Here is a 25,096-nt window from a genome sequence, read left to right on the forward strand (position 1 = left end):
ATGAGAACCACCTTTTTTATTTTCTCTACTGCTTCAACAAAAATGGGCAGTTGTACTTGTAAGCTTATTCGTAACCATTTTGGGTAACCGGAGACATGAAATTTACATGGGTTGGCATACATGTTGCCACTGACTGTAGAAGTACTTCTTTACCACCTTTGGTAAAGAACCGAACTTTCCAAATATTAACTCTGTCAATTGTGAAAGATATAATTGAACATTTTGAATAATAAAAAATGGTGTGTATAAATTACATTCAGAAATATGAAAATATATATTTTGAAAAGAATGTACTAATTTTTTTTCTGATTTTGTTTTTGTTAGCATTAATTCTTTTAGCTAAGTGCAAACATATTTTTAGTTCGAAAATGTGTAAAGCGTTTAATTGTTTTGCTTGTAGTCTTTTGAAACTGAAGACCAATTTGGTTGAATCAACATTGATATAAGAAATGCTCAAAGATGATTTAAGAAAGTGACGAGGGTATTGGCTCAACGACTGCATTGCTCGGCGAGTGAGTTTACAAACGGACAGAACTTCAGTACGTGTTTTGTATAGAATTTTAATATAAGCCTCCTTCTTTATATACAAGAGGAATTGAATTGCTTTTAATATTTTATATAATACCAAATTATACTGAGGTTTATCATTTTTCAATGGGTTGGGTCTGAACTCGAAATGTGACAATTTTGTAATGTTTAAAAGACTTAAGGAGTACTGATTGGTTGGATTGTAGCAAATGTAATTATTTTAGTTTTTATTTCCAGTCATAAAACTTTTAATTCTATAATACTCAGTTTTTAAATTTAAAGCAAAAAAAAGAATGGATGTAAAAATCATGTTCTCTAAAGCAAAAAAATATTGTTCGAAGAATATCTTTTCTTTTTATTTTCTTTCTCATTATTACAACTTTATTAGTTAACTACCTCAAAAAATCTTACGAACTAGATTTAACTGTAAAGTTTCTAAATCTAAAGTTCAACCAATCATCCGCTTAATAATAGTAGTTTATAGGATTATAAAAAGGTAGCGTACAATTAGAATTCAAAAATTAAGAACTATTACAATTTCATTGATAATAGTTTCGTCATTATCCAGACTGGTGCAGGTATCATGTTAGTATATTTTCCAAATTCGAAATAAACAGATACCACACATTCTTTTAGAGTAATAAATGATTCACACAAGTCAAAACACGATCAATGCACAAGTTTTAAAAGAGCGTTTCAGAGACAGAAGAGTGTGAGCAGTGCTCATCAAACAAATCGGTCGGATAAGACCCATGACCAGGTCCAAAAGCCTTAATATGGTCTTTAAGGGAGCGTTTGTGTTTAAAATCGGAACCGCAAACACAAACCCAACGTTTCCCACAGTTCTTCTCGTGAGTTCGCCAATCTCCCTTAACTGCCAAGAGCTTACCGCAAATGCGACACGCATAAGGCTTTTGGCCGTGTTTGCGCTTATAGTGCGTTTGGAGCGTTCGGAAGTCTTTGAGTGGCTTGGACCGAGGATGATCGATGTGGTTCCTGCACCCTTCAACGCAGCAGTAACAAGGGATGCCTAGCATGGCTCTTGGCTGAGTCCCTTTCAGTGACTCTGGTCCTTTCCTGTATTGTGAACCGTGGCCCCACATGTGCATCTGCATTCATATTTGGAATCAACCAGGTTTTCATATGTAAAAAGACAAAATTAGACGAAAATGAAATAGAAGAAATGCTTTGAAGATTTCAAGATAGATTTTCAAAACATATGCTCACGATATCATTGAATCAAATTTTAAAATCATTTTACTGATTGATCAAGGTAATTTACTGAAGAAATTATAACCAGACTCGATTCTTTGAATTTGGCTGCATAGAGCATGACACTTTTTTGGTATGAACTATTAAATAAAAAAGTTTTGATGTCTTTAAAACTCTTATATAAATTTTGACTTTAAAATTTAGTGTTTTATGCTCATGAGTAAATATGCTTAAAATTTTTATTAAATTTTGTTTACTATTGAACAAAATGTAATTGTATATGAGAAAACCTATTAAACATAAAAATTCAATGTTGAATAAATAATCTTTTTTTTAGTAATGTTGAATAAATAATCTAATCTTTGGTCTTCTGTGTTATTAACAATTCAGTCACACTATTAATCAAGCTAATAAGACTCAAAAATGATAATATATCAAGATCCAGAGGGACTTTTCATTTAGTTTAACATTGGTTGTTTAACTTTTGGCAAGTTAATTCATATTTTTATGTATGAACAAAGTCCTAACATTAGATACGGAGATATAAATAGTATATGAAAATTATATATTTCTAAGCAAAATTTCTCAGAAAAAAAAGAAAAGAAAATTATATATAGGGTTATCTATATGATCTGGTTGTGCACATGGACACACAACAAGCATAATATATAATGATTCGTACCTGAAGATTGTTGTAGCGATTGAATGTCTTGAAGCATACATGGCAAGAAAAATGAGTGAAGCCTATTATAATTTGATCCACCGTCGGAATCCAATATGACTTGCCGGAAACTTCATTTTCGATGTCTTTTCCGGCATCGTAAGTGACAATCTCTTTCCCATTGCTTGAATTACCGGAACCAGGAAGGCCGATGTGTAAGCTCACGTCCACTACAACGTCCTCTTCATCTTCTACCTCGTCATCTCCTTCGCCAACATACGATGGCCTAGGTTTTAGGTTTAGGTTTGAGTTTAAGTTGATCCTATCGATAAGCGGTAAAGGTTCGATTCGGGTATTGTTGTTATTAGGGTTTTGAGTGATGTTAGGAAAGAGATCAAGGGATTGGACGTGGTCTCTAGGGATTTCAGAAGAAGAGCTTGAGTAGATCTCGCAATCCATTAAATGTGGTGAACAGTGGTTTGAGAGTGATGAAAACATTTGGGAATGTTTGTTTATAGATCTCGTTTTTTTATTTTTAACTGTCGACTAGATATATAATTATAGATCTCGTTTTTTTATATAATGATTGTTGTCTAGCTATCGAAGTAATTTAATGTTTAAAATAAGTTTTTTAACTAATAAACATGCATGTATGTATGTAGATCCCACGTATGAATCATCCTTTAAACTGCGAGGATAAATATAGAGAAAACATCGAATATACTGTATTATATATATAAGATTGTCTATATGTTTACGAAACCAAATGTGAACAAAACGAATAATGAAAACGAAATTATAACTATAATTTAAAGTACGTACCAAATAGAGGTGAAAGTAAATGAGAATCTCGGGGAATGTGAGGAGCAGACACTTGAGAATGAATGTGGTTGAGTGAAAACAACCTTTGTTAATAAGTAATTTAATCTCCTCTGTTTTATCTCTTTGCCTATAAATAGAGTGTGAAGCAAAGAACCTTCAATTTTGTGGACCAACCTCTTCAAGTTTTGGCAAGTTTTTCATTGCAGGGTTTTGATAACATTTGGAATTTACGTAAGCTTTTTGCTTTTCTACCATAAGAACACTACAACAAATATGGCTTTTAATAGCATACGGATAACGCTATTATATGGTATCCATAGCGGTTTTACAAATGCTATGAAAACGACCGCTATAATAGAGTCCCTATATACGATAGCGTTTTCGGATGACGCTATCGTAGAGTAGCCTTTAATAGCGTTATGTTTTCGCTGTGTTACGGTTATTTATTACACACAATTTATGCTATAGGAAATTGTATAACAGCTATATTTATCTGCTGTATTAAACCTATTAATAGCTATTATTTTGTGCTGTTCTAAATTATGTAATAACTTTTTTATGTTGCTATATATTTTTGTAAAATAGCTATATTCTGTAGCCATCAATTACGTTGTAGTAGCTTTACATTGGTGCTACTTTATGATGTGTTGCAGCAGTGGTATTGAGTTATGTTCATATGATTTATAGCATTTTTTTCGTGATATCAAGTGAGTGTATCATAACTTATTTTATATGCTATTTCACCCATTAAAATATGCTATTTCGCCCAATAAATGGTTCACTATAAATACACAAAATGCTCAAAAAGAAGTAAACAAAGTCTGACATTCTCAGCCTCATCTGATATGTCTTCCAGACACATATCTATATCCGAAGGCAATGGTCCTACATCTGCATGTCCATCTTCAGGTTTCTCATCACTGTATCTTCTACATGGACCCTTCATAACTACATACCAACTCGATTCATCAGTGTCCCTTGAGTAAAATATTTGTCTCGCTTGAGATGCTAAAATGAATGGATCCTTTGCAAAGGATATGTGGCTGTGATTAAAATTAACCAGCGTAAAGCCATCCTCTACCTTCACACCGTTACCTTTAACTGCCCACTCACACCTGAATATTGGGACGTAGAAGCCATTGTAGTCTAGTAATATAATATCAACTACTCTCCCATAGTAGGATACAACGTCGACCACCTGAGCTGTGTCCTTTGCACTAGATCTACACATTGCTGTTGCTTCATAGTAAACACCACTATTCTGACTTAGCCTATGCACCACATTTGTGTGAAATCGTAGCCCATTCACAATGTAGCCTGTGTAAGATCTGGCTATACTACGAGGACCATAAGCCAGCCACTTCAGAGTGTCTTCCTCATCAGGTGAATCAATAGATATCTAAAATTTATTCCATTAAAAATTGTTAGCTACACAACATGGTATAAAATCGGATTGAAACATATACAGTACTAGCAGACCTGTTGCTTTAGCCACGCTGCAAATTTTTCAGTGTGCATACGCCATAAATATGTTGCATCCCTTTGACATCTACTATTCGAGTCTTGTAGATGTTGTAAATGAGCACTTGCAAATGGAAAAAGCAAACCTCAACACTGAAATCTTATAAAAGTCACAATCAATACTTTTATATATACTAAGAGAAACTTACTCAACATATGGATCCACCATGGCCGTGTTCTGTATTACAGCAAGATGAGCTATTTTCAACTCTGCTTCTGAAAATTGGAATGAGCGGGCGGCTGATATAGGACGACCTTCGAGGATGGACTTACTCTCATACTCAGTGTTTCTGTCCTCTTTTTCTTGCACATTTGTTGTAGTAGTCAAGAAAGCCGAGCAGAACTTCATGCACTCATCCGCAAGATAAGACTCAGCTATACACCCCTCTGGTCTTGCTGTGTTTCTGACATAGTCTTTCAAGACTTTCATATACCTGTTTTAAAAGAACATAGGTCATGATTAGTAAGTCCATTAGGAAGATTAATAATTTTTTCAGTGGAGAACATACCTTTCAAATGGATACATCCATCGGAAATGGACCGGACCACCAAGTCTAGCTTCTCTGCCTAGATGCACACACAAGTGAACCATGATGTCGAAGAAACTTGGTGGCCAAAATCTTTCAAAAATGCAGAGAGTCTCCACGATTTCAGATTCCATTTGCTGAAGTTGTTCCATATCGATTACTCGTTGGCATAGAAGGTTGAAGAAAGCGCATAAGCGGAGAATGGCTACCCTAGGACCCTTAGGTAGTAAGCCCCTGATTGCTACTGGCAGTAGTTGTTGCATTAGGACGTGATAATCATGAGATTTGAGTCCCAACACCTTACACTCCTCTAATGATACACAACTAGATATATTAGCACAGTAGCCATCAGGACCTTTAAAATCATATAGCCGCTTACAGAAGATGTGTTTCTCTGACTTTGATAAAGACCAGGGAGCTGGTGGAAGTAATGTCCTTTTACCCTGAGCTTTTGGATGCAAATCTTTCCTGATACCAAGACTTTCAAGATCCTTTCTAGCCTTTAGACCATCCTTTGAATTGCCACAATGTAACAATGTCGCAATCAAGCTTGCAGCCACATTCCTCTCCACATGCATAACGTCTAGATTATGCCGAACAGGGAGCTCCTTCTCATGACAAAGCAAATAAAGAAAAATATCAGAACAGCTCTTACAGACTTAAACAGTTAGTAAATGTTTAATTTTAAACATACCTCCCAATAAGGCAATGAGAAAAAAATGGAACGTTTTTTCCATCTAGACAATTCCTCTTCGTCTTTATCTCCTACATCTTCATCCTCATCAGATCCACTTAGTTCATCTTCCTTATCAGATGGTATGTCAACTCGAGTAGCCCTCTTTTTCCCAGACTGTTTTCTATTACCAAAAACATTCTTGTAATTTCTCAACACATATGAGACATTCCTGCCTGTGAGTACCCTTCCCTTCGTCCCATGTTCCGTTTTCCCATCAAACCAAGCCTTCTTTCCTCTAAAACTATGCAAGGGAGGCAAACTTTTCCGGTGGCCCATAAATACAAACTTCCTACTATTCTTCAGCCACAAACTATCTGTGTGCTTCCCGCATATAGGACAACCCATTTTACCCTTCACTTTACAACCAGCAAGATTCCCGTAAGCCGGGAAATCACTAATAGTCCAAAGTAGCATTGCCTTAAGGGTAAAGGTAGTCTTACTAACTGCATCATACGTTGGCTCACCTATTGACCACAACTGTTTTAAATCTTCAATCAACGGCTCTAAGTAAACATCTATACTATTACCCGGCTGATGTGGTCCTGGAATCAGCAGACTGAGCATTATGTTCTCCTCCTTCATACATAGGTCAGGAGCCATGTTGTAATTCACCAGTAACACAGGCCAGCAACTGTATCGGCTGTTCTTCATACTAAAGGGATTAAACCCATCTGTTGAAAGCCCAAGTCGCAAATTCCTCTCCTCCGCTGCAAACGACGGATACTTGTCATTCATTGACTGCCAAGTAACAGAGTCTACTGGATGTCGGAGTTTCCCATCTGTGCTCTTGTTATTGAAATGCCATCGTAAATCCATTGCAAGTTTCTCCGATCTGAACATCCTTTTCAGACGAGGTATCACCGGAAAATATCTCAAAACCTTCTGTGGAACACCCTTCTTGATTTCACCAGTATGCATGTTGGTCTTCCATCTAGACGCTTTACATGTTGGGCAACTCTCAGCCGTCTTCAGCTTCTTTCTAAATAAGCAGCAGTCGTTAACACAAGCATGAATCTTTAGATATCCCATATCAAAAGTTTTCAAAAACTTCTTGACATCATAAGTTGATGTGTGCAGCACATTGTCTTCAGGTAACATATTTGGCAATGTTTGCAGCAAGTCATCAAAGCTCTTGTCTGACCACCCATTCTGAGACTTAATCCTAAACAAAGAAACTACAGCTGATAGCTTGCTATGACTAGAACACGTCGGATACAAGGGGGTTTCAGCCTCTGCAAGTTTTGCTAAAAACTCATCTTCTTTCCTGTCCTCACCCTCAACTGACTCACGTAACTGTGAACCCCGGTTGGCTAAATCCTCATCTACAAAGTTTGCAGCTTCATATAAACTAAGAATCTCAGCATTCCAGCATCTATCTTTAACATCCACTACATCAACAGAGCTACCATCTCCATGGTGAAACCAATCCGTCCGTACCTTGTAAGCATCATCCATTCCATTTATAACCAAATGAGAGACAACCTCCTCACTTGTATGGCGATACAGATTACGACATCGGGCGCATGGACATACAATCTTCCCATTAACTCCTAACTTATCAGTAACACCATTGACAAAAGCTCGGGCAGCTCTCTCGTATGCAGAATCAACTCTTAAGTTCATGAAAAAAAAAAGTTATGACGCGAATTTTTGGAATTCTATAACCTGAACACTTAGGGAAATGTACATACCTACTTATATGAACCCACGACTTGTCCAACATTATTAGGACCCTTGCCAAAATTCCAAAAAGTGTACATGGTTCAAGCAACAATGACAATATAAATTTTGCTTCAATGTCTAAACCGCAAACAACTAGATAAATGTCTACAAAAGTATACAAACTATTAGATAATGTGAATAAGTGATCGATGTGTCTAACCTCGACAGAATATAGAAGACGCAAGCTTGTGAAGTCACGAACCCGCACCTGCAAAACAAAAAAAGAACTGATTAATGGAAACAAATATGAACCGATAACAATGAAATTAATCAGAACTTGAATCAATCGAATCTAACACCTATTTACTTTCACAACTTCAATCAATCAAAACTAAGACCTATATACATGCACAACTTGGATCAATTGAATTTAAGACCTCACTCTTAAATTAGAGTCTCGGATTTGAAATTGGAGATGATGATGGCTGAATCCAATTGTATACTCTGTTAGGATGAGCGACGAGATTACGGATGGTGAAAGATGAGAGATCGAGGCGGAGATGGTGGAGAGAGGTTGTGGAGAGGAATGGAAGATGGAGAAAACGCGGCGGAGATGGTGGAGAGATGATGTGGGGAGGAAGGGTTGGTGGGCGATGGAGTCGTAGATGGTGGAGAGAGGATGTAGAGAGGAAGGGAAGATGGAGAAACGAGTCGGAGATGGTGGATAGAGCTTTGAGCTCGATGGAGGTGGAGAAGAAAGGGAAGACGGAGAGAACGAGGTAAGTAAATCCGATCCCTTTCTTTTTTTTTTTTAATGCTATGAAAAGTATATGTTCTTAAAACATACCGCCTAAATCCATTTTTTTCACTAAGTGTTGGCGCTTATTCTAAAAACTTGGGTGATTAGTGAGTTTTTTTTTTCACTTTACCGAATTTTCGGCATAGCATAAGTAAAGTGCTATAACTTTGCGAGGCAGACTTCCAAATACCTTTCCATAGCAGTTAGGAAAATTGTGCTATCTTAATCTGCTATGAATACCTATATTTGTTGTAGTGGAATTTTAGAGTTTTGGTAATGGAGTAAATGCTAATTTTGAATTTACTTTATTTTTATTATTATGGAAGTTGAGCCTTTGTTTTATTGTTATTTCTCGGCTTGTGTTTTTGTTTGTATGTAAGCTGTTTAATTCTTTCTAATGGTCAACACCTCATCTTGTTTGGTAAAATTAGATTTGACATACCAATCGGAGAAAAGTTATAATTAATTAGTCTGGTCTTTTCGGAAATTTATTAGTAGGTTACACTTCCAGATGAGATTAAATTGTTTCAATAAAACTTGCATACATTTTGGTAAAGTGAATTTGTTTCCAAAAAATATATTGCGAGTTTACAAACGTATTATTATGCCTTTTTATTTATCTTTATCATGTTCTGCTTAGTCAAATATTAGATCGAATTGGCATTCAAATATCAAAGAGTATTTATCTTTATTTATTGATTGAAAATTATGATTATAATAATTCCAAAGCTATTATTAGAATGGTCAACTAAGTTAACCAGAAGAAAAAAAGAATTTTCAGGTAAAACCTATTAATTTTGTTTAAAATTGTTGGACTATGACTAACATGATCATTATTCTCTTGCTGATCGACTATGACTAATTTTTAATCAACTTCGTAGTCAAGAGGATTGATTAAAACTTGGTTAGTTTCCATTCATGGGGGCTTTGAGTTGAATAAAGATAGGATGTAAAAAATGGTCTAAAACTAGTATACTAGGAATTGGGCCACTTTGCCAATCAACTCCGATGATATAGTGTAGGGGTGGGAAGAAAAGCAGAACCGAAGCAACCCAACCGAACCCAAACCAAAGTATATGTCTAAACTATTTGATTAAAGATTCAATCAACCCAAATGGTTTAGTATAGTTTGGTTTTAAACCGAACCGAACCAAAAACTCAACGTGTTTCTTTAATTAGTTTAAATAAATATATTAATAGTATATCTATTTAAGATATTTAACTATTTAACCTAAATAAAAATAATAATTTATAAATTTTACTTATAAATAGATAAAACAAACAGATCTAAAGAGAAAATGAAAGAATATGAATTTCATACATTAACACTAAAACCGAAAATTACCTATGATATTTATATTAGGTTTGAATATAATAATATAATATATTATTCTATTATATCTTCTACATTTTTTTGATGTTTAATGATGATTTTCTTTATGCTTTTATAAATTATACTTTTGTAACCGAACAAAAAGAAAACTAAAAGATAAACTCGACTAAACTAAACTAAACAAACACAAACAAAACCAAAAATCCCTGAACTGAACACAAACCCAACTAGACTAAAATTAAACCGAATAAAAACCAATCCAAACTAAAACTGAACACAAATAAAACCAAACTAATTTCAATTGACTTTGGTTAAAGTTTTTTTAGACTAACAAAACCAACCTGAACCGAACCCGAATTTAAACCAAAATTCCCACCCATATTATAGAGAATTGGCCCATATGGCTTCATAAATTTTTTTCATTGATATAAAAGTTAAAATTTTGAAATATTACTCACTATTCATTATTGGCTGTACCGTGCCTCACCAAAAGAATTTTTTTCATTCTAATTTTTGCATAAACGGTTGTTTTTAAGTTGAAGGGCTCAATTTTATATTATGTGTGAATCATTCCATTGAACTTGTTTGTTTTAAGAAGATTCAACTTTACTTTCATTGTAATTTATTAAATTTTTAATATGACTTTTCGGATTAGGCCTGGACAAAAAAAACGGAGCCGAGATCCAAACCGAAATACCTGAAACTGAAAGCCTCAAATACCGGAATGGTTCTTATAATTCTATATCTGAAATAACCAAACTGAACCAAACCGAGAACCGAACGAGTAACATGCATAACTAAATATATAATTTAAAATCTATTAAAATAATCCAAAAATATTTGAAAATTTAAATTATTGTTAAGTAGATCCGAATTATCCGAAAGTATCTAAAAATACCCGGATATTTTTATCCAAAATATCCAAAATAGTTCAACACAATATCCTTCATTTAGGACATCATAGAGTAAAATTTCTGCTCTAACCTTGTGATCCACTGGTGCACATCCACCAGTTTGAATCTTCCCAAAAAGCCGCCAATAGCACCCGAGCCTTAAGGTAAATCTTCTAGTCTTTAAATTTCCTTTTAAATTTAGTTTTTTAATTATTTATTTAGATTTAGGTTTAGATCCTGTTTCCGACTAACAGAACATCATAAATCTGTTTTTTTTTTCTAGGATTAATTTGATAGAAGTTCCGAGTCGTGCCGACTGCGAGATAGAACAACATAGTCTAAAAAAAGATTTTATGCTAAGGCCAGACTGATATGAATTTTTCAAGGGTCCATGGTTCAAATCAAAGTAGTATTTTAGATGTCAATCAATTTATAAGTGTTTCAATTTAAAGAGTATTCAGGTTCATACTTAAGCTAAATGCATTCAATGTAATGAAGTGATTTGATTAAGCTAACAAGATTCTAACACAATTTACTAGCAACTTTCAAGCAATGGATAAAGGAAGAGTCATGGGTGTAGGAATTTGATTTCAGATGACTAAGATTTAATCTAAAATAGCAAAGTTTCAATCAACACATTTCCCTAAGTCTAGATAACAATTCTAAGCAAGTTCTTTGTCAAGACAGAAACTCATTTACTCTCATTGATCAAACATCAAATTCCTTTGGTTTGTGTCAATCAAGCAATCATGAAGAACAGATCATTCAACTTTCTAAACTCCCCTAACATCAAATACCTTTGGTAGGGTCAGTGATATACCTTGGATTTAACCCGTTTTCATCCATGGTATATAGGTTTTTCACTATATATATATATCTATGGTTTCTACTCTTCTAGGTATGTTTTCAGGTTCAGGTGCATTTCGGAGTAAAGCTATGACTTTGGAGCATTTTGGAGCTTAAAGGACATTTCACCCGAGCTGACCACGTAGAGGTCGACGAGAGGAAGAACAATCGATCGATGCGCATCAGTGCTGACGATCGATACCAAGAGATGCCTCCACAGATGAAGATTAATATCGATCGATGTACACAAGTACCATCGTTCGATGTCGAGACATCAGACACGCGACATTTTTGATTCAGAAGACTTAAAACCCAAGGCCAAGCCAAATTACAAAAATGCCCTGACGAGTTTTTAACCTAGTAGATTATATACTGCCTAAGTGTTTTGACGGCAGAGAGACTTTTTTTGTTACAAGTTTTACTTTGAGAGAAAAGAGAGTTTTGGGAGAGAAGATCACTTGTGATTGGAACTCCTTGTTATCATTTCTTTTCATCTATACTATGAGTTTCTATTTTTTCATTGTTATGAATTGCTTTGCTATGTCTGAGTAGTTCAATTATTAGATCCAGAGTTCAGATAGGTTTATGGGATTAGCCCCAAACTATAGATCTGCCTTGTTGTGATATTCATGATAGATTTGTATTCATTGCTTATTTTAGCCTTGCTAACTAGAACATGATCATAGAATTGCATATTCAAGCACCCTTGTTATCCCATCCTGACATCTATCTATCATATTAGGACTGCTAGAGAGGACTAACCGCCAATTTAGTATCTTAATAGGGCATATCATACTCGCGCATAGGCCTGGCTAGAACCCGTCGATCGATGTCCTCAACTGACTATCGATCGACGTTGGCAAAGGTGTATCGGTCGACGTCCCAATAGGACCATCGATCGACACTCTTTCGTTGTCGACATACTAACCGTTGAGACACGAGATCTAGCCTGTTAACCAGTGAAACATGCGACAGCTGATCACTGAGTTAAGCGATTGAGCTCTAATATATCATGCATGCAACAAATAGGCATCTATAGGTATTATAATCTCCAACACCTGAATAGTGGCCCTGCATCTAATATCATGTCCAACCAAGTTACATTTACTAGTTAGTTTGCTTGTTACTATTGCTATTTCATTTAAACATTTACAACTCTTAGAATTATAATCTAACACTGAATAGTTGCATTAATATCATGTCCAACCAAGTTACATTTACTAGTTACTTTGCTTGTTACTATTGCTATTTCATTTAAATATTTACAACTCTTAGAATTAATAAACACTAGATTTAATTGTTCCCTAGCTTCTTGTGGATTCGATCCCTAAGTACTACATCTGAACTTCTTTTGATGAGAGTAACACTCCTTAGGGTAATTTGAGTGGTATCAAATTTGGCGCCGTTGCCGGGGAGCTTTGATCGCCATTAGATTTAGTTTTATTGATTTTTATTCTTTTCTCTACCCCCTTTCTAATAATCTTTTTCTTGTCTTTTCAGCTGCATGCCCAACGATACCAGAAGCAACAAGGAGAAAGACTTGCTGTTCTCTGACGATCCTGCTCATTTGGAACGCACCATCCGAAGAGGTCAACGTTCAACATCGCTCGACGCAACAACATCGTCGTCGATCGATACACACAACCAACCGTCGACCGACACCAGACCTTCATCGTCGATCGATCCCAATCGTTCGATAACGATCGATACTACACCGCGTACGTCGATCGATACCGTGTCGTCAAAAATGGTAAGCATTATTATTCTAACACAGGACGAGAACGGAAACCTGTATGACCAGGACGGTCATCTGCGTAATGCAACAGGTCAGAAAATAGACGCTCAGGGGACTGTAATCCCTGATGCTAATGCTACAGGAGCTGCTCAACCTGTAGATGAGGACGCTCGATCGAAACCACTGGCCGACTATAATCGCCCAGATGAGTACTATTCCAACAGATCAGCTATTCGACTTCCGGAGATCCAGAAGCAGAATTTCAAGCTGAAGCCTCAATACTACACTCTCGTGTCGCAGATACCCTATTCTGGGTTACCGCACGAGCATCCTATGGACCATCTAGAACGGTTCGAGGATCTAATCGCTGCTATTCGGATGGAAGGAGTCCCCGAAGACTACCTGCTGTGCAAGCTCTTCAGATACACGCTGAAAGGAGAAGCGATGCACTGGCTTAGGCAGCAACCCACATGATCTTTAACATCCTGGGCCGACATCAAGAATGCTTTCTTACGAATCTTCTTTGATGAGGCGCGCGCTGAAGAACTTCAGAACAAAATTTCCACATTCTCGCAGGAGGCTGGAGAGTCCTTCAAAGATGCGTGGAATAGATTTAGGTTCTTCCAGCGAGACTGTCCACACCACGGATTTAACGAAGTGCAGCTGTTAAGCACTTTCTTCCGAGGTCTCGCCTTACAGTATCAAATGGCTCTTGATACGGCGAGTGAAGGAAACTTCACTACTCGGAATCCGTTGGAAGCTGTGAGACTTATCGAAAACCTTGCTAACAGCAGCAGCACCAAAAACACTGACTCTGAACGGAAGAAGTCTGTAGCCTCTATCGGGAAAGAACAGATGGACGAAGTAAGAGCTAAGTTAGATGTGGTGCACGAGCTTCTTAGGAAGCAAGTCTGTTCAGCTGAAGGAGAAGTAGCAGATACGGAAGGAGAAGAAAATGTGAACTACATCGGAGGTACCGGATTCCAGAAATTTGGAAACCAGGGCGGAAACAAAAACTTCTTTGAGAATGGTCAAAGAAGTAACCAAAGTTCACAATTTCAAAAACCCTTCAACAACAGCAAAAGCTACTCGAACTCCTACTACCAGAATCCACCACCCTAGACTCAGGAAAGCAAGATCGAAGAGATGCTTGATCGAGTACTGTTGGGACAACAACAAATCAGCGTGGATTTTAATGGTAAAATAGACTCCGCCTACAACAATCTGAACACCAAAATCGAGACCTTAGGGACTCAGGTGAGAAAACTTGAAACCCAAGTAATTCAGACGGGCGAGACTATAAAGAGGCAAGAAGCTTTCGCTAGAGAGGCAGGAGCCGACAAAGGGAAACACCACGTAAATGCCATCATAGATGATGATTTCTGGCAAGTGGTGAGAAATGAAAAGCTTGAGGAAAGAGACTTCGAAATCGAAAGCTCCATGAGTCTCGGCGGATCCCAATGGTGTCGACTGATGTCGATGAACTCGCATCGATCGACAGACCATGACGAAGATCGATGGACGGATTATTCCAGTCATCGATCGACGTCGTCCGCTAAATCGACTGATTGCAATGCAGTTCGAATTCTAACTCATGAAGAATTCGCAGCTAAGCATCCTCACCCACCCTCCCCTTTCTATGATAAAATCGATCGACCGGTTGAGTCAACCATCGATCTACAGAGTGAGTCCGACGTCGATTGTCACAACACACCTCCCATCGATCGACAGGCACCTCTGACATACCGAGTGCGGTTACCCTCAATCGATAATGATTATATCAACGCACTCAGACCACCACCTAAACCATTAGCTAGCCCACCCGAACCAAAACCCAATCCTTTAAATAGTTCACCAGAACCAGTTCAAGAAACTCAAGAAACTGAAGGGAGAAGGTTAAGGAAAAGAAAGGAGAAGATTCCTAAGAACCTTAAGAGGGAAGCTAACGATAAAGAGATGGATGGTTTCACTAAAAGAATCCTCAGAATCCCAATCGAAAAAGCTTTTGATGAAGCTTACTTCACACACCGGTTGTGGATGTTCTTCAGAGAAACAAGGGTAACTGAGGAGGACATTAGGAGAATGTTTCATCAAGTCAGAGAGAAGATGAAACACAAGATCACATTGACGAAGAAAAGTGATCCTGGGAAGTTTGCAATACCATGCATAGTCAAGGGTGTTGAATTTCCCCATTCAATGTATGACACAGGAGCATCAGTTAGTATCCTCCCTAGGATCATGGCAGACCAGCTTGGTTTGACCATCGAACCATCAACAGAATCCTTCACCTTCGTGGATCTTTCAGAAAAATGATCAGCAGGTATCATAAGAGATCTGGAGGTACAGATTGGTAATGCCCTTATCCCTGTAGATTTTCATGTCCTAGACATCGAGCTTAACTGGAACTCTTCACTTCTGCTTGGAAGATCTTTCCTAGCTACAGTAGGAGCCGTATGTGACATGAACAAAAACAAATTGTGTCTGACGCTGATAGACCCCAACATCCATTATGACCTCATCCGACCTAAGAGAAAGGTTATTAATTATGTGGATTACGGGAAATAACTTGGCTTCATTGGTGCATGCCATTGTGGAGCAGAGTACGAATCAGAGTACGAAACAGAATACTCGGAATCGATCGACACCCCCACCTTTCCATCGATCGATTCCAATGAGTCAACTGTGACCGATGACCGCAATAACACGTCACTCGACGTAAAGCTGCCGGTTGACCATTTCGCTCCACCTAATCATTGTTACCCCCACTTTGCCTTCCAACCTCAAAGCAAGAGAGGACGTAATGATTATTCTATAGGCAGTTGGGCAGACAGTGGTTTCCATGAAAGTTTTGCAGTTGACACTATAATTACTTCATCTAACAAGGAACATACAGAGGAATACGATGAGGATTATTAGAAAGAACATGCAATCGAAATGTCTTTGCAGGATGAAAGATTTGAAACACATATGTTCACCAACACGTTTCCATCATTGATCGCCGAAGTGCACTCCACATCGATCGATACCCACCCTCGTTCAGAAAAACAACCGCTCACATCGATCGACACACGTACTGGAACATCGATCGATATTAGCGCCGTAGCGAAAATTCAGGAGCAGGAGAATATTCCCTCTCCAACTAGGTTTAGAGATACCTATATAAAACGTTTTGCACCCCCGAAACCACCTCCACACACCAGAGCAGACACAAAAGCAAAAAAGATGAACACTCTTCCATCTACATCAACAAAAAAATCCATGAAGAGCAATCATCTCAAGAACACAAGTTCTGCAGAAATTACTCTGCCATCGATCGATGCATCTGTATCTACATCGATCGATACTACTCTAAACCCTAATCTTTCTATTTCTAAATTGAATGATAATGCAAACATTGATTATGGTTTTCTAGCACCTGATGAATTTGGTATTTTCAGGGACCCAGATGGCAACGCACGTGCAATGGATGGAAGGATCTTACAAGTGTCCAGAGAGGACATAGCAGATATCCTTCAAGTAGCCAATTGACCTGACAACCTATTCTCACAGCAACGTGGCACTCCAGACGTCATTCAAACAGATCCAAACAATCTCGTAGGAGTCGCCACAACAGAAATCAATCCAGATCTATCACGCCAACCAAAAGGGCAAGCATCGATCGACGGGACAACTGAGACATCGATCGACAGGGTAACACCAACGTCGATCGATAGGGATGAACCGATGTCGATCGATAGACGTTATGAATTTGGAAACCGCGCTTTTGACATGTACGGAGCCAAAAAGTTCACTTGGGAACGAAGGGACGAGTATGGAGTCTACAGAGATGAGTGTGGACATGCACGAGGCGTAGCTGGTGAGATGATACCTGTCACAAAGGACGAAATCAGAAAATTACTAGAAAGAGCATCTCTTTTTGAAGAGAGCCACATCTGTCTTCCAGAACATGCCACTTCCATCACACTCACAAGACTGGCACCAGAACTCTACATCAAAGATGAAATCAATGAGATGGTGTTTGGTATTTGTGGAGCTCAGGAAAGACTGGGAGAGGAGCTCAAATCATTGGTAGAAGATACACATCAACCTTTGGATAGAGGCTACAATGAGCTTTTCAGAAGTATGGCAGAAATGAGGACATAAATTGAGAGCTTACGTCAGCAACTTGAGAAGGAAGCCACGACCTCAACATCGATCGATGCACCAGACCTCAACATCGATCGATGCACCAAATGCAACATCGATCGACGTCAGTCTTCCTACAGCCCAGATCCCTGCAGAACCGCAATGTTCAGCACAACACAAGGATGAATGGGAAGTCTCATACATCAACACAAGGATAAACGACGTGTACTACCCTCTCAACAACAACGTGGACTGGCTAAGCACTAAAATCGAGCTACTACAGCAACATGTGGATACCATTCACAAGAAGGATCAACAACCAGCCACATCGATCGATATGTGTACCTTCACATCGCTCGACGCTAAGGTCTCAGCCATGAATGAGAGGCTGAGGACTTACGAGGACATGCATGACCGCTTGGATATCACCAGTCATGATAGATTTAAACAAATTGTCTAGTCAATTACTTCATGCCCAAAGGGATATTGATTACATTACTAATCAAAATTTTTTGCAGGCAAATTCAGCATCGATCGACAGGCTACGAGGGCCTTGGATCGATGGCAAGAATCCTGTGAAGTTACTTCCTAACACAGCAGCAGAGATTGACAAGATCACATCCAAGATCTACACTGCTATAGACAAACATGGAGGAACGACTTGACAAACGCTGCGATGACATCTACTTTTCATTCGACAACAAAATCAGTGGACTAGACAGGCACGCAGAATGGCTACAGAAAGAAGTCAAAGCCATTCTGAGGCAACTCGCAGCTCAACACCAGATATCAGCATCGATCGACAGGACGCGAGCGAAATCGCTCGATGGTAAGTCGCTGAGATCGACCGACGCACACATAATCGCATCAATCGACGTCGAGTCTACACCAGCCGGCGAGCAGCTGATACACAAGACGATAGAGTCAATGCAAAAGGAACTGACAGAACTTTCAGCATACGCCTATGACAACATAGGCTGGCACCAGGTCAGCATTGACAACGTTCAAGATAGGCTACAGAACATCTCCAATGTACTTGAGAAGATGGATGACAAATGGACAAGAAATGATGAGGCCACAAGAAGTTTCATTGCATGTCCAGAATGTGCAGAGATGACGTGGATGCTTGCTTTCCAACAAGCAGCTGTTTCTCCACCAAATAGCCAATCACTAACATAGTCAAGCTAAATGACTATAACCAAGCGCTGAGTGTGAGGCAACCCACTATTAGGTAATTTAGTTTGGTTTTATTAGCTAGCATTTATTTACTTTCGTTTTATTTCTTTCAGATTTAGGAGACCCAAGTAGGAAGACCTAAATATCGACCGCCGACGAGACGTCGACATCGCTCGACATGGAGAACCACACGACGATCGATGTAACATATTCCCATCGATCGATATCTAATCCGGTCAGATGTATCTTCCCTACTTGTTACATTTCGTACATCATGAATTATTCATCATAACTCCGGCTGAGTTACACTGGGACAGTGTAATTTAAGTCTGGGGAGAGTTTTACTGATATAATTTATTTTATTCTTATATAAAAAGAATTTTAATAAATTATGCTTAGCTATTGAAAATAGGGACTATAATCTTATATTGATTTAAACTTGAATATCTAACCAATCTTTAGCACTATTTTAGATTTACTGATTGAAGATAGCACTATAGATGCTAAAGAAGATCAACCTATCAACTACACACTTGCCTTGAAACGTATGAAGCAACCAAAGGTGACTTTCAACACTAAACCTGACATAACCGCTTGTCTTGGGGCTTGGTATACATGGGATCGGATTCTTCAGACAAGTCTGGAAGGTAACGCCTGGTGTAGATTATTTATCACATTTTTTCTCTCTAAATTTCGACCCTAGAATAGTTAGTATATAAAATAATAATAATAATAATAATAATAATAATAATAATAAATAAATAAAAATAAAAATAAGATCTATTGTTTATTTAGGATGAGTCTGAACAGGACTTGGTGGCTAAAACTATTAAGGCTTGATTCATAAAGACTCCAATAAAAGAGTTCGAAACGGGACTTGGAGGCGGCAATCTTCAAGGCTCGCTTTCGCAAAGAACTCTTGGATATAGGTCAAAAAGAAGTGAACAGAACTTGGTGGCAACCACCATTAAGTTTTGATTCATGGAAGCCTGTCCAATCTTGGTCACTGATCCTGCAATGGAAGCAGACTTTGACTCAAGAGAGAAAATTAGAGAGAGAGAAACTATGAACTAACTTTTACCTGCAGATCCAGATACTTGTCTGAAATCCTTGCATCCTATGATCAATACTCCCAAGTTAAAGCATTCACTTTATATTTATGCTAAGAAATTAAGTCAGTAGAGGGGATGTCAGACGTGAATTGATGAGTTGTGTTATGTTAGAAATGGTTGCTAAGCTAGGATATTGCATAGTGTGCTTCCGTGATTAGGACCTTTTAAATGTGGTTGCAAAATTGTTGAGGAAAAGATTTCTTGCTTTAAAATCTTAAGTCCCTAATATTTTCAAACCTCTTTCAGAGAGACTGCATGTATGATTTACTTGAGGACAAGCAAAAGGGTAAGTCTGGGGGAGTTGATATACCTTGGATTTGACCCGTTTTCATCCATGGTATATAGGTGTTTTACTATATATATATATATATATATATATATCTATGTTTTCTACTCTTCTAGGTATGTTTTCAGGTTTAGGTGCATTTCGGAGTAAAGCTATGACTTTGGAGCATTTTGGAGCTTAAACGACATTTCACCCGAGCTGACCACGTAGAGGTCTACGAGAGGAAGAACAATCGATCGATGCGCATCAGTCCTGACGATCGATACCAGGAGATGCCTCGACAGATGAAGATTAATATCGATCGATGTACACAAGTACCATCGATCGATGTCGAGACATCAGACACGCGACATTTTGGATTCAGCAGACTTAAAACCCAAGGCCAAGCCAAATTATGAAAATGCCCTGACGAGTTTTTAACCTAGTAGATTATATACTGCCTAAGTGTTTTCACGGCAGAGAGACCTCTTTTGTTACAAGTTTTACTTTGAGAGAAAAGAGAGTTTTGGGAGAGAACATCACTTGTGATTGGAACTCCTTGTTATCATTTTTTTTCATCTATACTATGAGTGTCTATTTCTTCATTGTTATGAATTGCTTTGTTATGTCTGAGTAGTTCAATTATTAGATCCAGGGTTCAGATAGGTTTGTGGGATTAGCCCCAAACTATAAATCTGCCTTGTTGTGATATTCATGATAGATTTGTATTCATTGCTTGTTTTAGCCTTGCTAACTAGAACTTGGTCATAGGATTGCATATTCAAGCACCCTTGTTATCCCATCCTGACATCTATCTATCATATGAGGACTGCTAGAGGGGGCTAACCGCCAATTTAGTATCTTAATAGGCATATCATACTCGCGCATAGGCCTGGCTAGAACCCGTCGATCGATGTCCTCAACTGACTATCGATCGACGTTGGCAAAGGTGTATCGGTCGACGTCCCAATAGGACCATCGATCGACACTCGTTCGTTGTCGACATACTAACCGTTGAGACACGAGATCTATCTTGTTAACCAGTGAAACATGCGACAGCTGATCACTGAGTTAAGCGATTGAGCTCTAATATATCATGCATGCAACAAATAGGCATCTATAGGTATTATAATCTCCAACACCTGAATAGTGGCCCTGCATCTAATATCATTTCCAACCAAGTTACATTTACTAGTTACTTTGCTTGTTACTATTGCTATTTCATTTAAACATTTACAACTCTTAGAATTAATAAACACTAGATTTAATTGTTCCCTAACTCCTTGTGGATTCGATCCATAAGTACTACATCTGAACCTCTTTTGATGAGAGTAACACTCCTTAGGGTAATTTGAGTGGTATCAGTAAGCTAAGAGCATGTTGAGTTGGCTCAGACAATTCATCGAACACCTTCTGGGTAATGAAATGTCTAGGTTTCCAATCTAAAATGGCCAACTCTGGATTAGCATTAAGATCACTCAATCAAGCTGGGAAACATATTAATCTACTCTAAACATTCTAGATCATCACTTAATCATCCCAATCATCCTAACCCATGAATCCAAATATGACTACTCACTCATTATCATGGCATACACTAAATCATTAGTTGATCTAAGTCTAAACATGATTAATGATCAAAGCTATCAAGCAATCACAAAAGATAATGATCAAGATTAGACTTTCACCTAAGAGTGGCTTTTTGCTTAGATAGAAAACAAGATAATCTCAAATTTAGGTCTAAAAAGTATTTATAGAAGACTAAAACTCGAGTTGGGTCAACCCAACAAGCCTGGATTGACCCACAAAAACATAGATATTTTTCTCAGTAGTGACTAGACGAGGTCGCTATGCTCATAGCGACTTGTCTTTGAAGTCTTAAACGCATAGCTATGGCCGGCTGCTGTAGAAGGCGCTTCAATTCTAGCGGTCTCTCGAACCCGCTACACACTCCCGCTACGGTACTTAGGCGTCTCAGGTTTTCAGCTTTATCTTCTGTAGCGACCAGCATTTGCCGCTACGCCTGCCCGCTAGGATCCTTCAACGACTCATCTACATTCTTTGGGCATCAAAAACTCCTTTGGGCAAAAAGTTCATCATGAAGCTCTCTCCAACACCTGATAAGGACTAATGCATGACAAAGCAACCTAAATACGTGTAAATGCTATTCCAAAGGACCAATATGTATAAGAATGGATGATTAAAACAATGTAAATGTTGGGGAAAAATACCCTGGTATCATTTCCTCCAGCCTCCAGGCAAGACCTAGGGCCCTGGGTCCCCGATAAAGATATGCTCCAGGTCCCCGCTAAAAGGAACCCTGGGATCTGTCCTAGGGACCACCCCCTGCTCCAAGCAATGGCAAATTTCCGATAAGTAGAACCTTCCATATTTCCGAATATGGAAGACTTCCACCTACTCCTACGGACAAGAACCAATCTAAAGACAACTATATATGGGGAACCCAAACCCTAAAACAGGGGATTGCCACTTTTAGACTTAGAGACTAGGCTTAGACGGCTAGGGTTAGGATTCTTACCCAATATCTTGTAATCCTTGCTTGTTCTATTCAATAAAGATCTCTTCAAGTCTCTTTCTCTTTTACTACTCTAAAACCCTTACGAAATACCTATAAATCTTCTAATAAAACCAGCTTATCCATCATTCCGTGGTACTCTAAAAGAGCCTACACAAAAATTCCCTAAAAAATTTGGCGTTAGAAGGAGGGGAGTAATCAAACTACGTGACGATGACGGTGGACGAGCATAATGAGCCATCCGACGGTGCCCAAAGAGTAGCTGATCTCCAAAAGCAAGTTGACGGCATGCAGAGCCAAATAATCGAGTTGAATCAAACTCGAGAAGCAACTGAGGAAAACCCCAACCTCTCTTCAGAAGTCTAGAGTCTGAAGGAGAAACTTGACGAACATTTCAAACAGCTGGAACAAAGCACCGAAAGCTCAGCCAGTTGCAGTCGGAAAATACGGTCCTCCGGGATCAAAACCAAGCCCGCAATACGGCAGGCAACAAGAAGCGTCGTTTCAACACCCAGGTTCGACCCATGGGGAATCTAAACACTCCTAACTCCGGAGAAGGTGCGACTGATCCAGCTCCTGCGTCAGGTGTAGCCGGGGCAACGCGTGAAGGAGCTGAGAATCCTCGAGTCTCCAATCTGGAGGAGAGTGATTCCGAGACAGAATACGATAAGGAGACACCTGAGAAGATATCAGTGACAGAGTCCTCCATGACCGCCTGCCTCGAGCAGATGTTCTCTAAGAGATTCGATGCCATGCACTCCATGGTGGAACGCCTACCAGGAGTATCCCCCCCAATCTGAAGGAGTAACCCAGACTCCTACGCCGATACCCCCTTCGTGGAAGGAATCACCTTGGTCGAGATGCCTAGGAAGTTTTCCTTCCCCAGCATAAAGATGTACAGCGATACATGTGACCCCGAAGATCATATCGCTCAATACAAGCAACGGATGCTCGCGGTTGCACTTCCAAAAGAATCTTGCGAGGCTACAATGTGTACAGGTTTTGGCTCCACTCTGATCGGACCTGCCTTGCAATGGTTCATCATCCTACCCACCAGGTCCATATCCTCTTTCGTGAGCCTCAGCGACAAGTTTGTGGAGAAATTCGCGAGTATTAGGAGCTTGGAGAAGACTTCAGAAAGTCTCTACGAGATGCTTCAGCATCGGGTAGAACCCCTGCGAGAATACATAGCCCGCTTCAACCAAGAAAATGTGGCAGTTTCCGAGTGCAGCATTCCTACCGCGATCTCTACCTTCAAAAGGGGTCTGCTTCCAGATGGAGGCCTCTAGAAAGAACTAACCATGTATCCCTGCAAGACCATGGAAGACGTGCTATCCCGAGCCTGGGCGCAAGTGAAGTGGGAAGAAGACGTTGCTAGCCGCACTAAAGCCCAGCCGAAGCAGGACCAAAAGTCAGCCCGATCAGACCAAGGAAATTGGGATGAAAGATCCTCCCAGAGAGCAACCAAAGACTCCGGGAATAGAAACCGGGGCAGGTTCCAATACCGACACCTGGAAAAGGAGGAAGGAATGTCGGTATCCACTTGGCCTGACATCTCCCATCTCTCGATATCCACACCGGATGGGCCAACATGTCAAGTGGCCTCAGAAAATGAAGGCACCTGACTCGTTCCGGAACCCTGGTCTCTGGTGCGACTTCCATCGCGACCACGGTCACAAAACCGAAGACTGCATCGCTCTAAGGATCGAGGTTAATGAATGTTGGGGTCGAAAACGGTTACGACAAAGTTAACGTCCAAATCTCCGCAATACACAAGTATGTCCCTCCGCAACATATTTTTTCGAGACGAAGTTTCATTCGGATTCCATTTAGATCAAACATAAGCCATCGGAAACATACCCAAACAAATTACGGATAGGTTCGAGTATGACAATCGGAACACGGACAAACCAAGCTCGGTCATTGCGAAACTACCGCACATGCACGCTATCCGGTCGCTACGTAGCAACCAAGCTCGAGCCATGCTCGGTCGCTACGTAGCAACCGAGCGTCCGTCCCGCTCGGTCGCTACGTAGCGACCGACCTCGGCCAAGCTCGGTCGCTACGTAGCGACCGAGTGTCCATCCCGCTCGGTCGCTATGTAGCGACCGAGCTTTTCTGAAACGTCGATACGACACCAGTCCATGCATTCTTGTCTATCCTTCGATGCTATCTCCCGACGACCGTAGCGAACTCAGTTCATGTTTTCCGCCATTCTAAGTCATCAATCAAACTTTGCGGTAAAAATCACGGAAAGTTCGTTCTTTATCGAAAGAAGTCGTAATAAACGTTTCGAGTCGGAAGACGGCCCAAAAGGACCTAAGACACGACTCGAGGCCCATCTTACGATTTCTTAACCAAAAGCCCGTAAACCGTAGAACGGTTTACGCTTGGCGCGCAAGGAAGGATAAATGTCAAGTTTCCGCGGATAAATACGAAATTTTGAAGATAATTACGAAGATCGGAAAAATGGAATATCTCCATTTTATGCTATGACGGCTTAAGGGCAGAAGAGTAAAAGCGTAAACCGACCTTGGAGCGAGTATATAAGGAGTCCTAGGCGAGAGGCATGGGGGGGGGAGAACTTTTCAGAGCAAACTTAGCACT

General features: G+C 39.3%; 2 protein-coding genes and 1 non-coding gene across 3 annotated transcripts; all 3 read right to left on the reverse strand.

Annotated features, from left to right (window-relative positions):
• Positions 1-1,013: 1,013 nt before the first annotated feature.
• LOC106429585 (protein TRANSPARENT TESTA 1) lies at positions 1,014-3,707 on the reverse strand. Its single transcript, XM_013870329.3, has 2 exons — positions 2,423-3,707; positions 1,014-1,637 (listed from the first exon to the last, which is right to left on the reverse strand). Exons 1-2 carry the CDS (start codon positions 2,897-2,899, stop codon positions 1,212-1,214), a joined length of 903 nt encoding a protein of 300 aa, XP_013725783.1. The 5' UTR covers positions 2,900-3,707; the 3' UTR covers positions 1,014-1,211.
• A 38-nt stretch (positions 3,708-3,745) lies between these two features.
• LOC106429580 lies at positions 3,746-7,730 on the reverse strand. Its single transcript, XM_048740456.1, has 6 exons — positions 7,699-7,730; positions 5,966-7,619; positions 5,254-5,879; positions 4,894-5,178; positions 4,703-4,808; positions 3,746-4,622 (listed from the first exon to the last, which is right to left on the reverse strand). The coding sequence occupies exons 1-6, from the start codon at positions 7,728-7,730 to the stop codon at positions 4,005-4,007; spliced, it is 3,321 nt and encodes a 1,106-aa protein (XP_048596413.1). The 3' UTR covers positions 3,746-4,004.
• A 6,089-nt stretch (positions 7,731-13,819) lies between these two features.
• On the reverse strand, positions 13,820-13,925 carry LOC125578742. The gene has a single exon (XR_007316825.1). It is a non-coding gene; the product is annotated as a small nucleolar RNA R71 (small nucleolar RNA).
• Positions 13,926-25,096: the final 11,171 nt, after the last annotated feature.

This window comes from Brassica napus, chromosome A9 (assembly GCF_020379485.1).
Source record: "Brassica napus cultivar Da-Ae chromosome A9, Da-Ae, whole genome shotgun sequence".
Lineage (NCBI taxonomy): Eukaryota > Viridiplantae > Streptophyta > Magnoliopsida > Brassicales > Brassicaceae > Brassica > Brassica napus.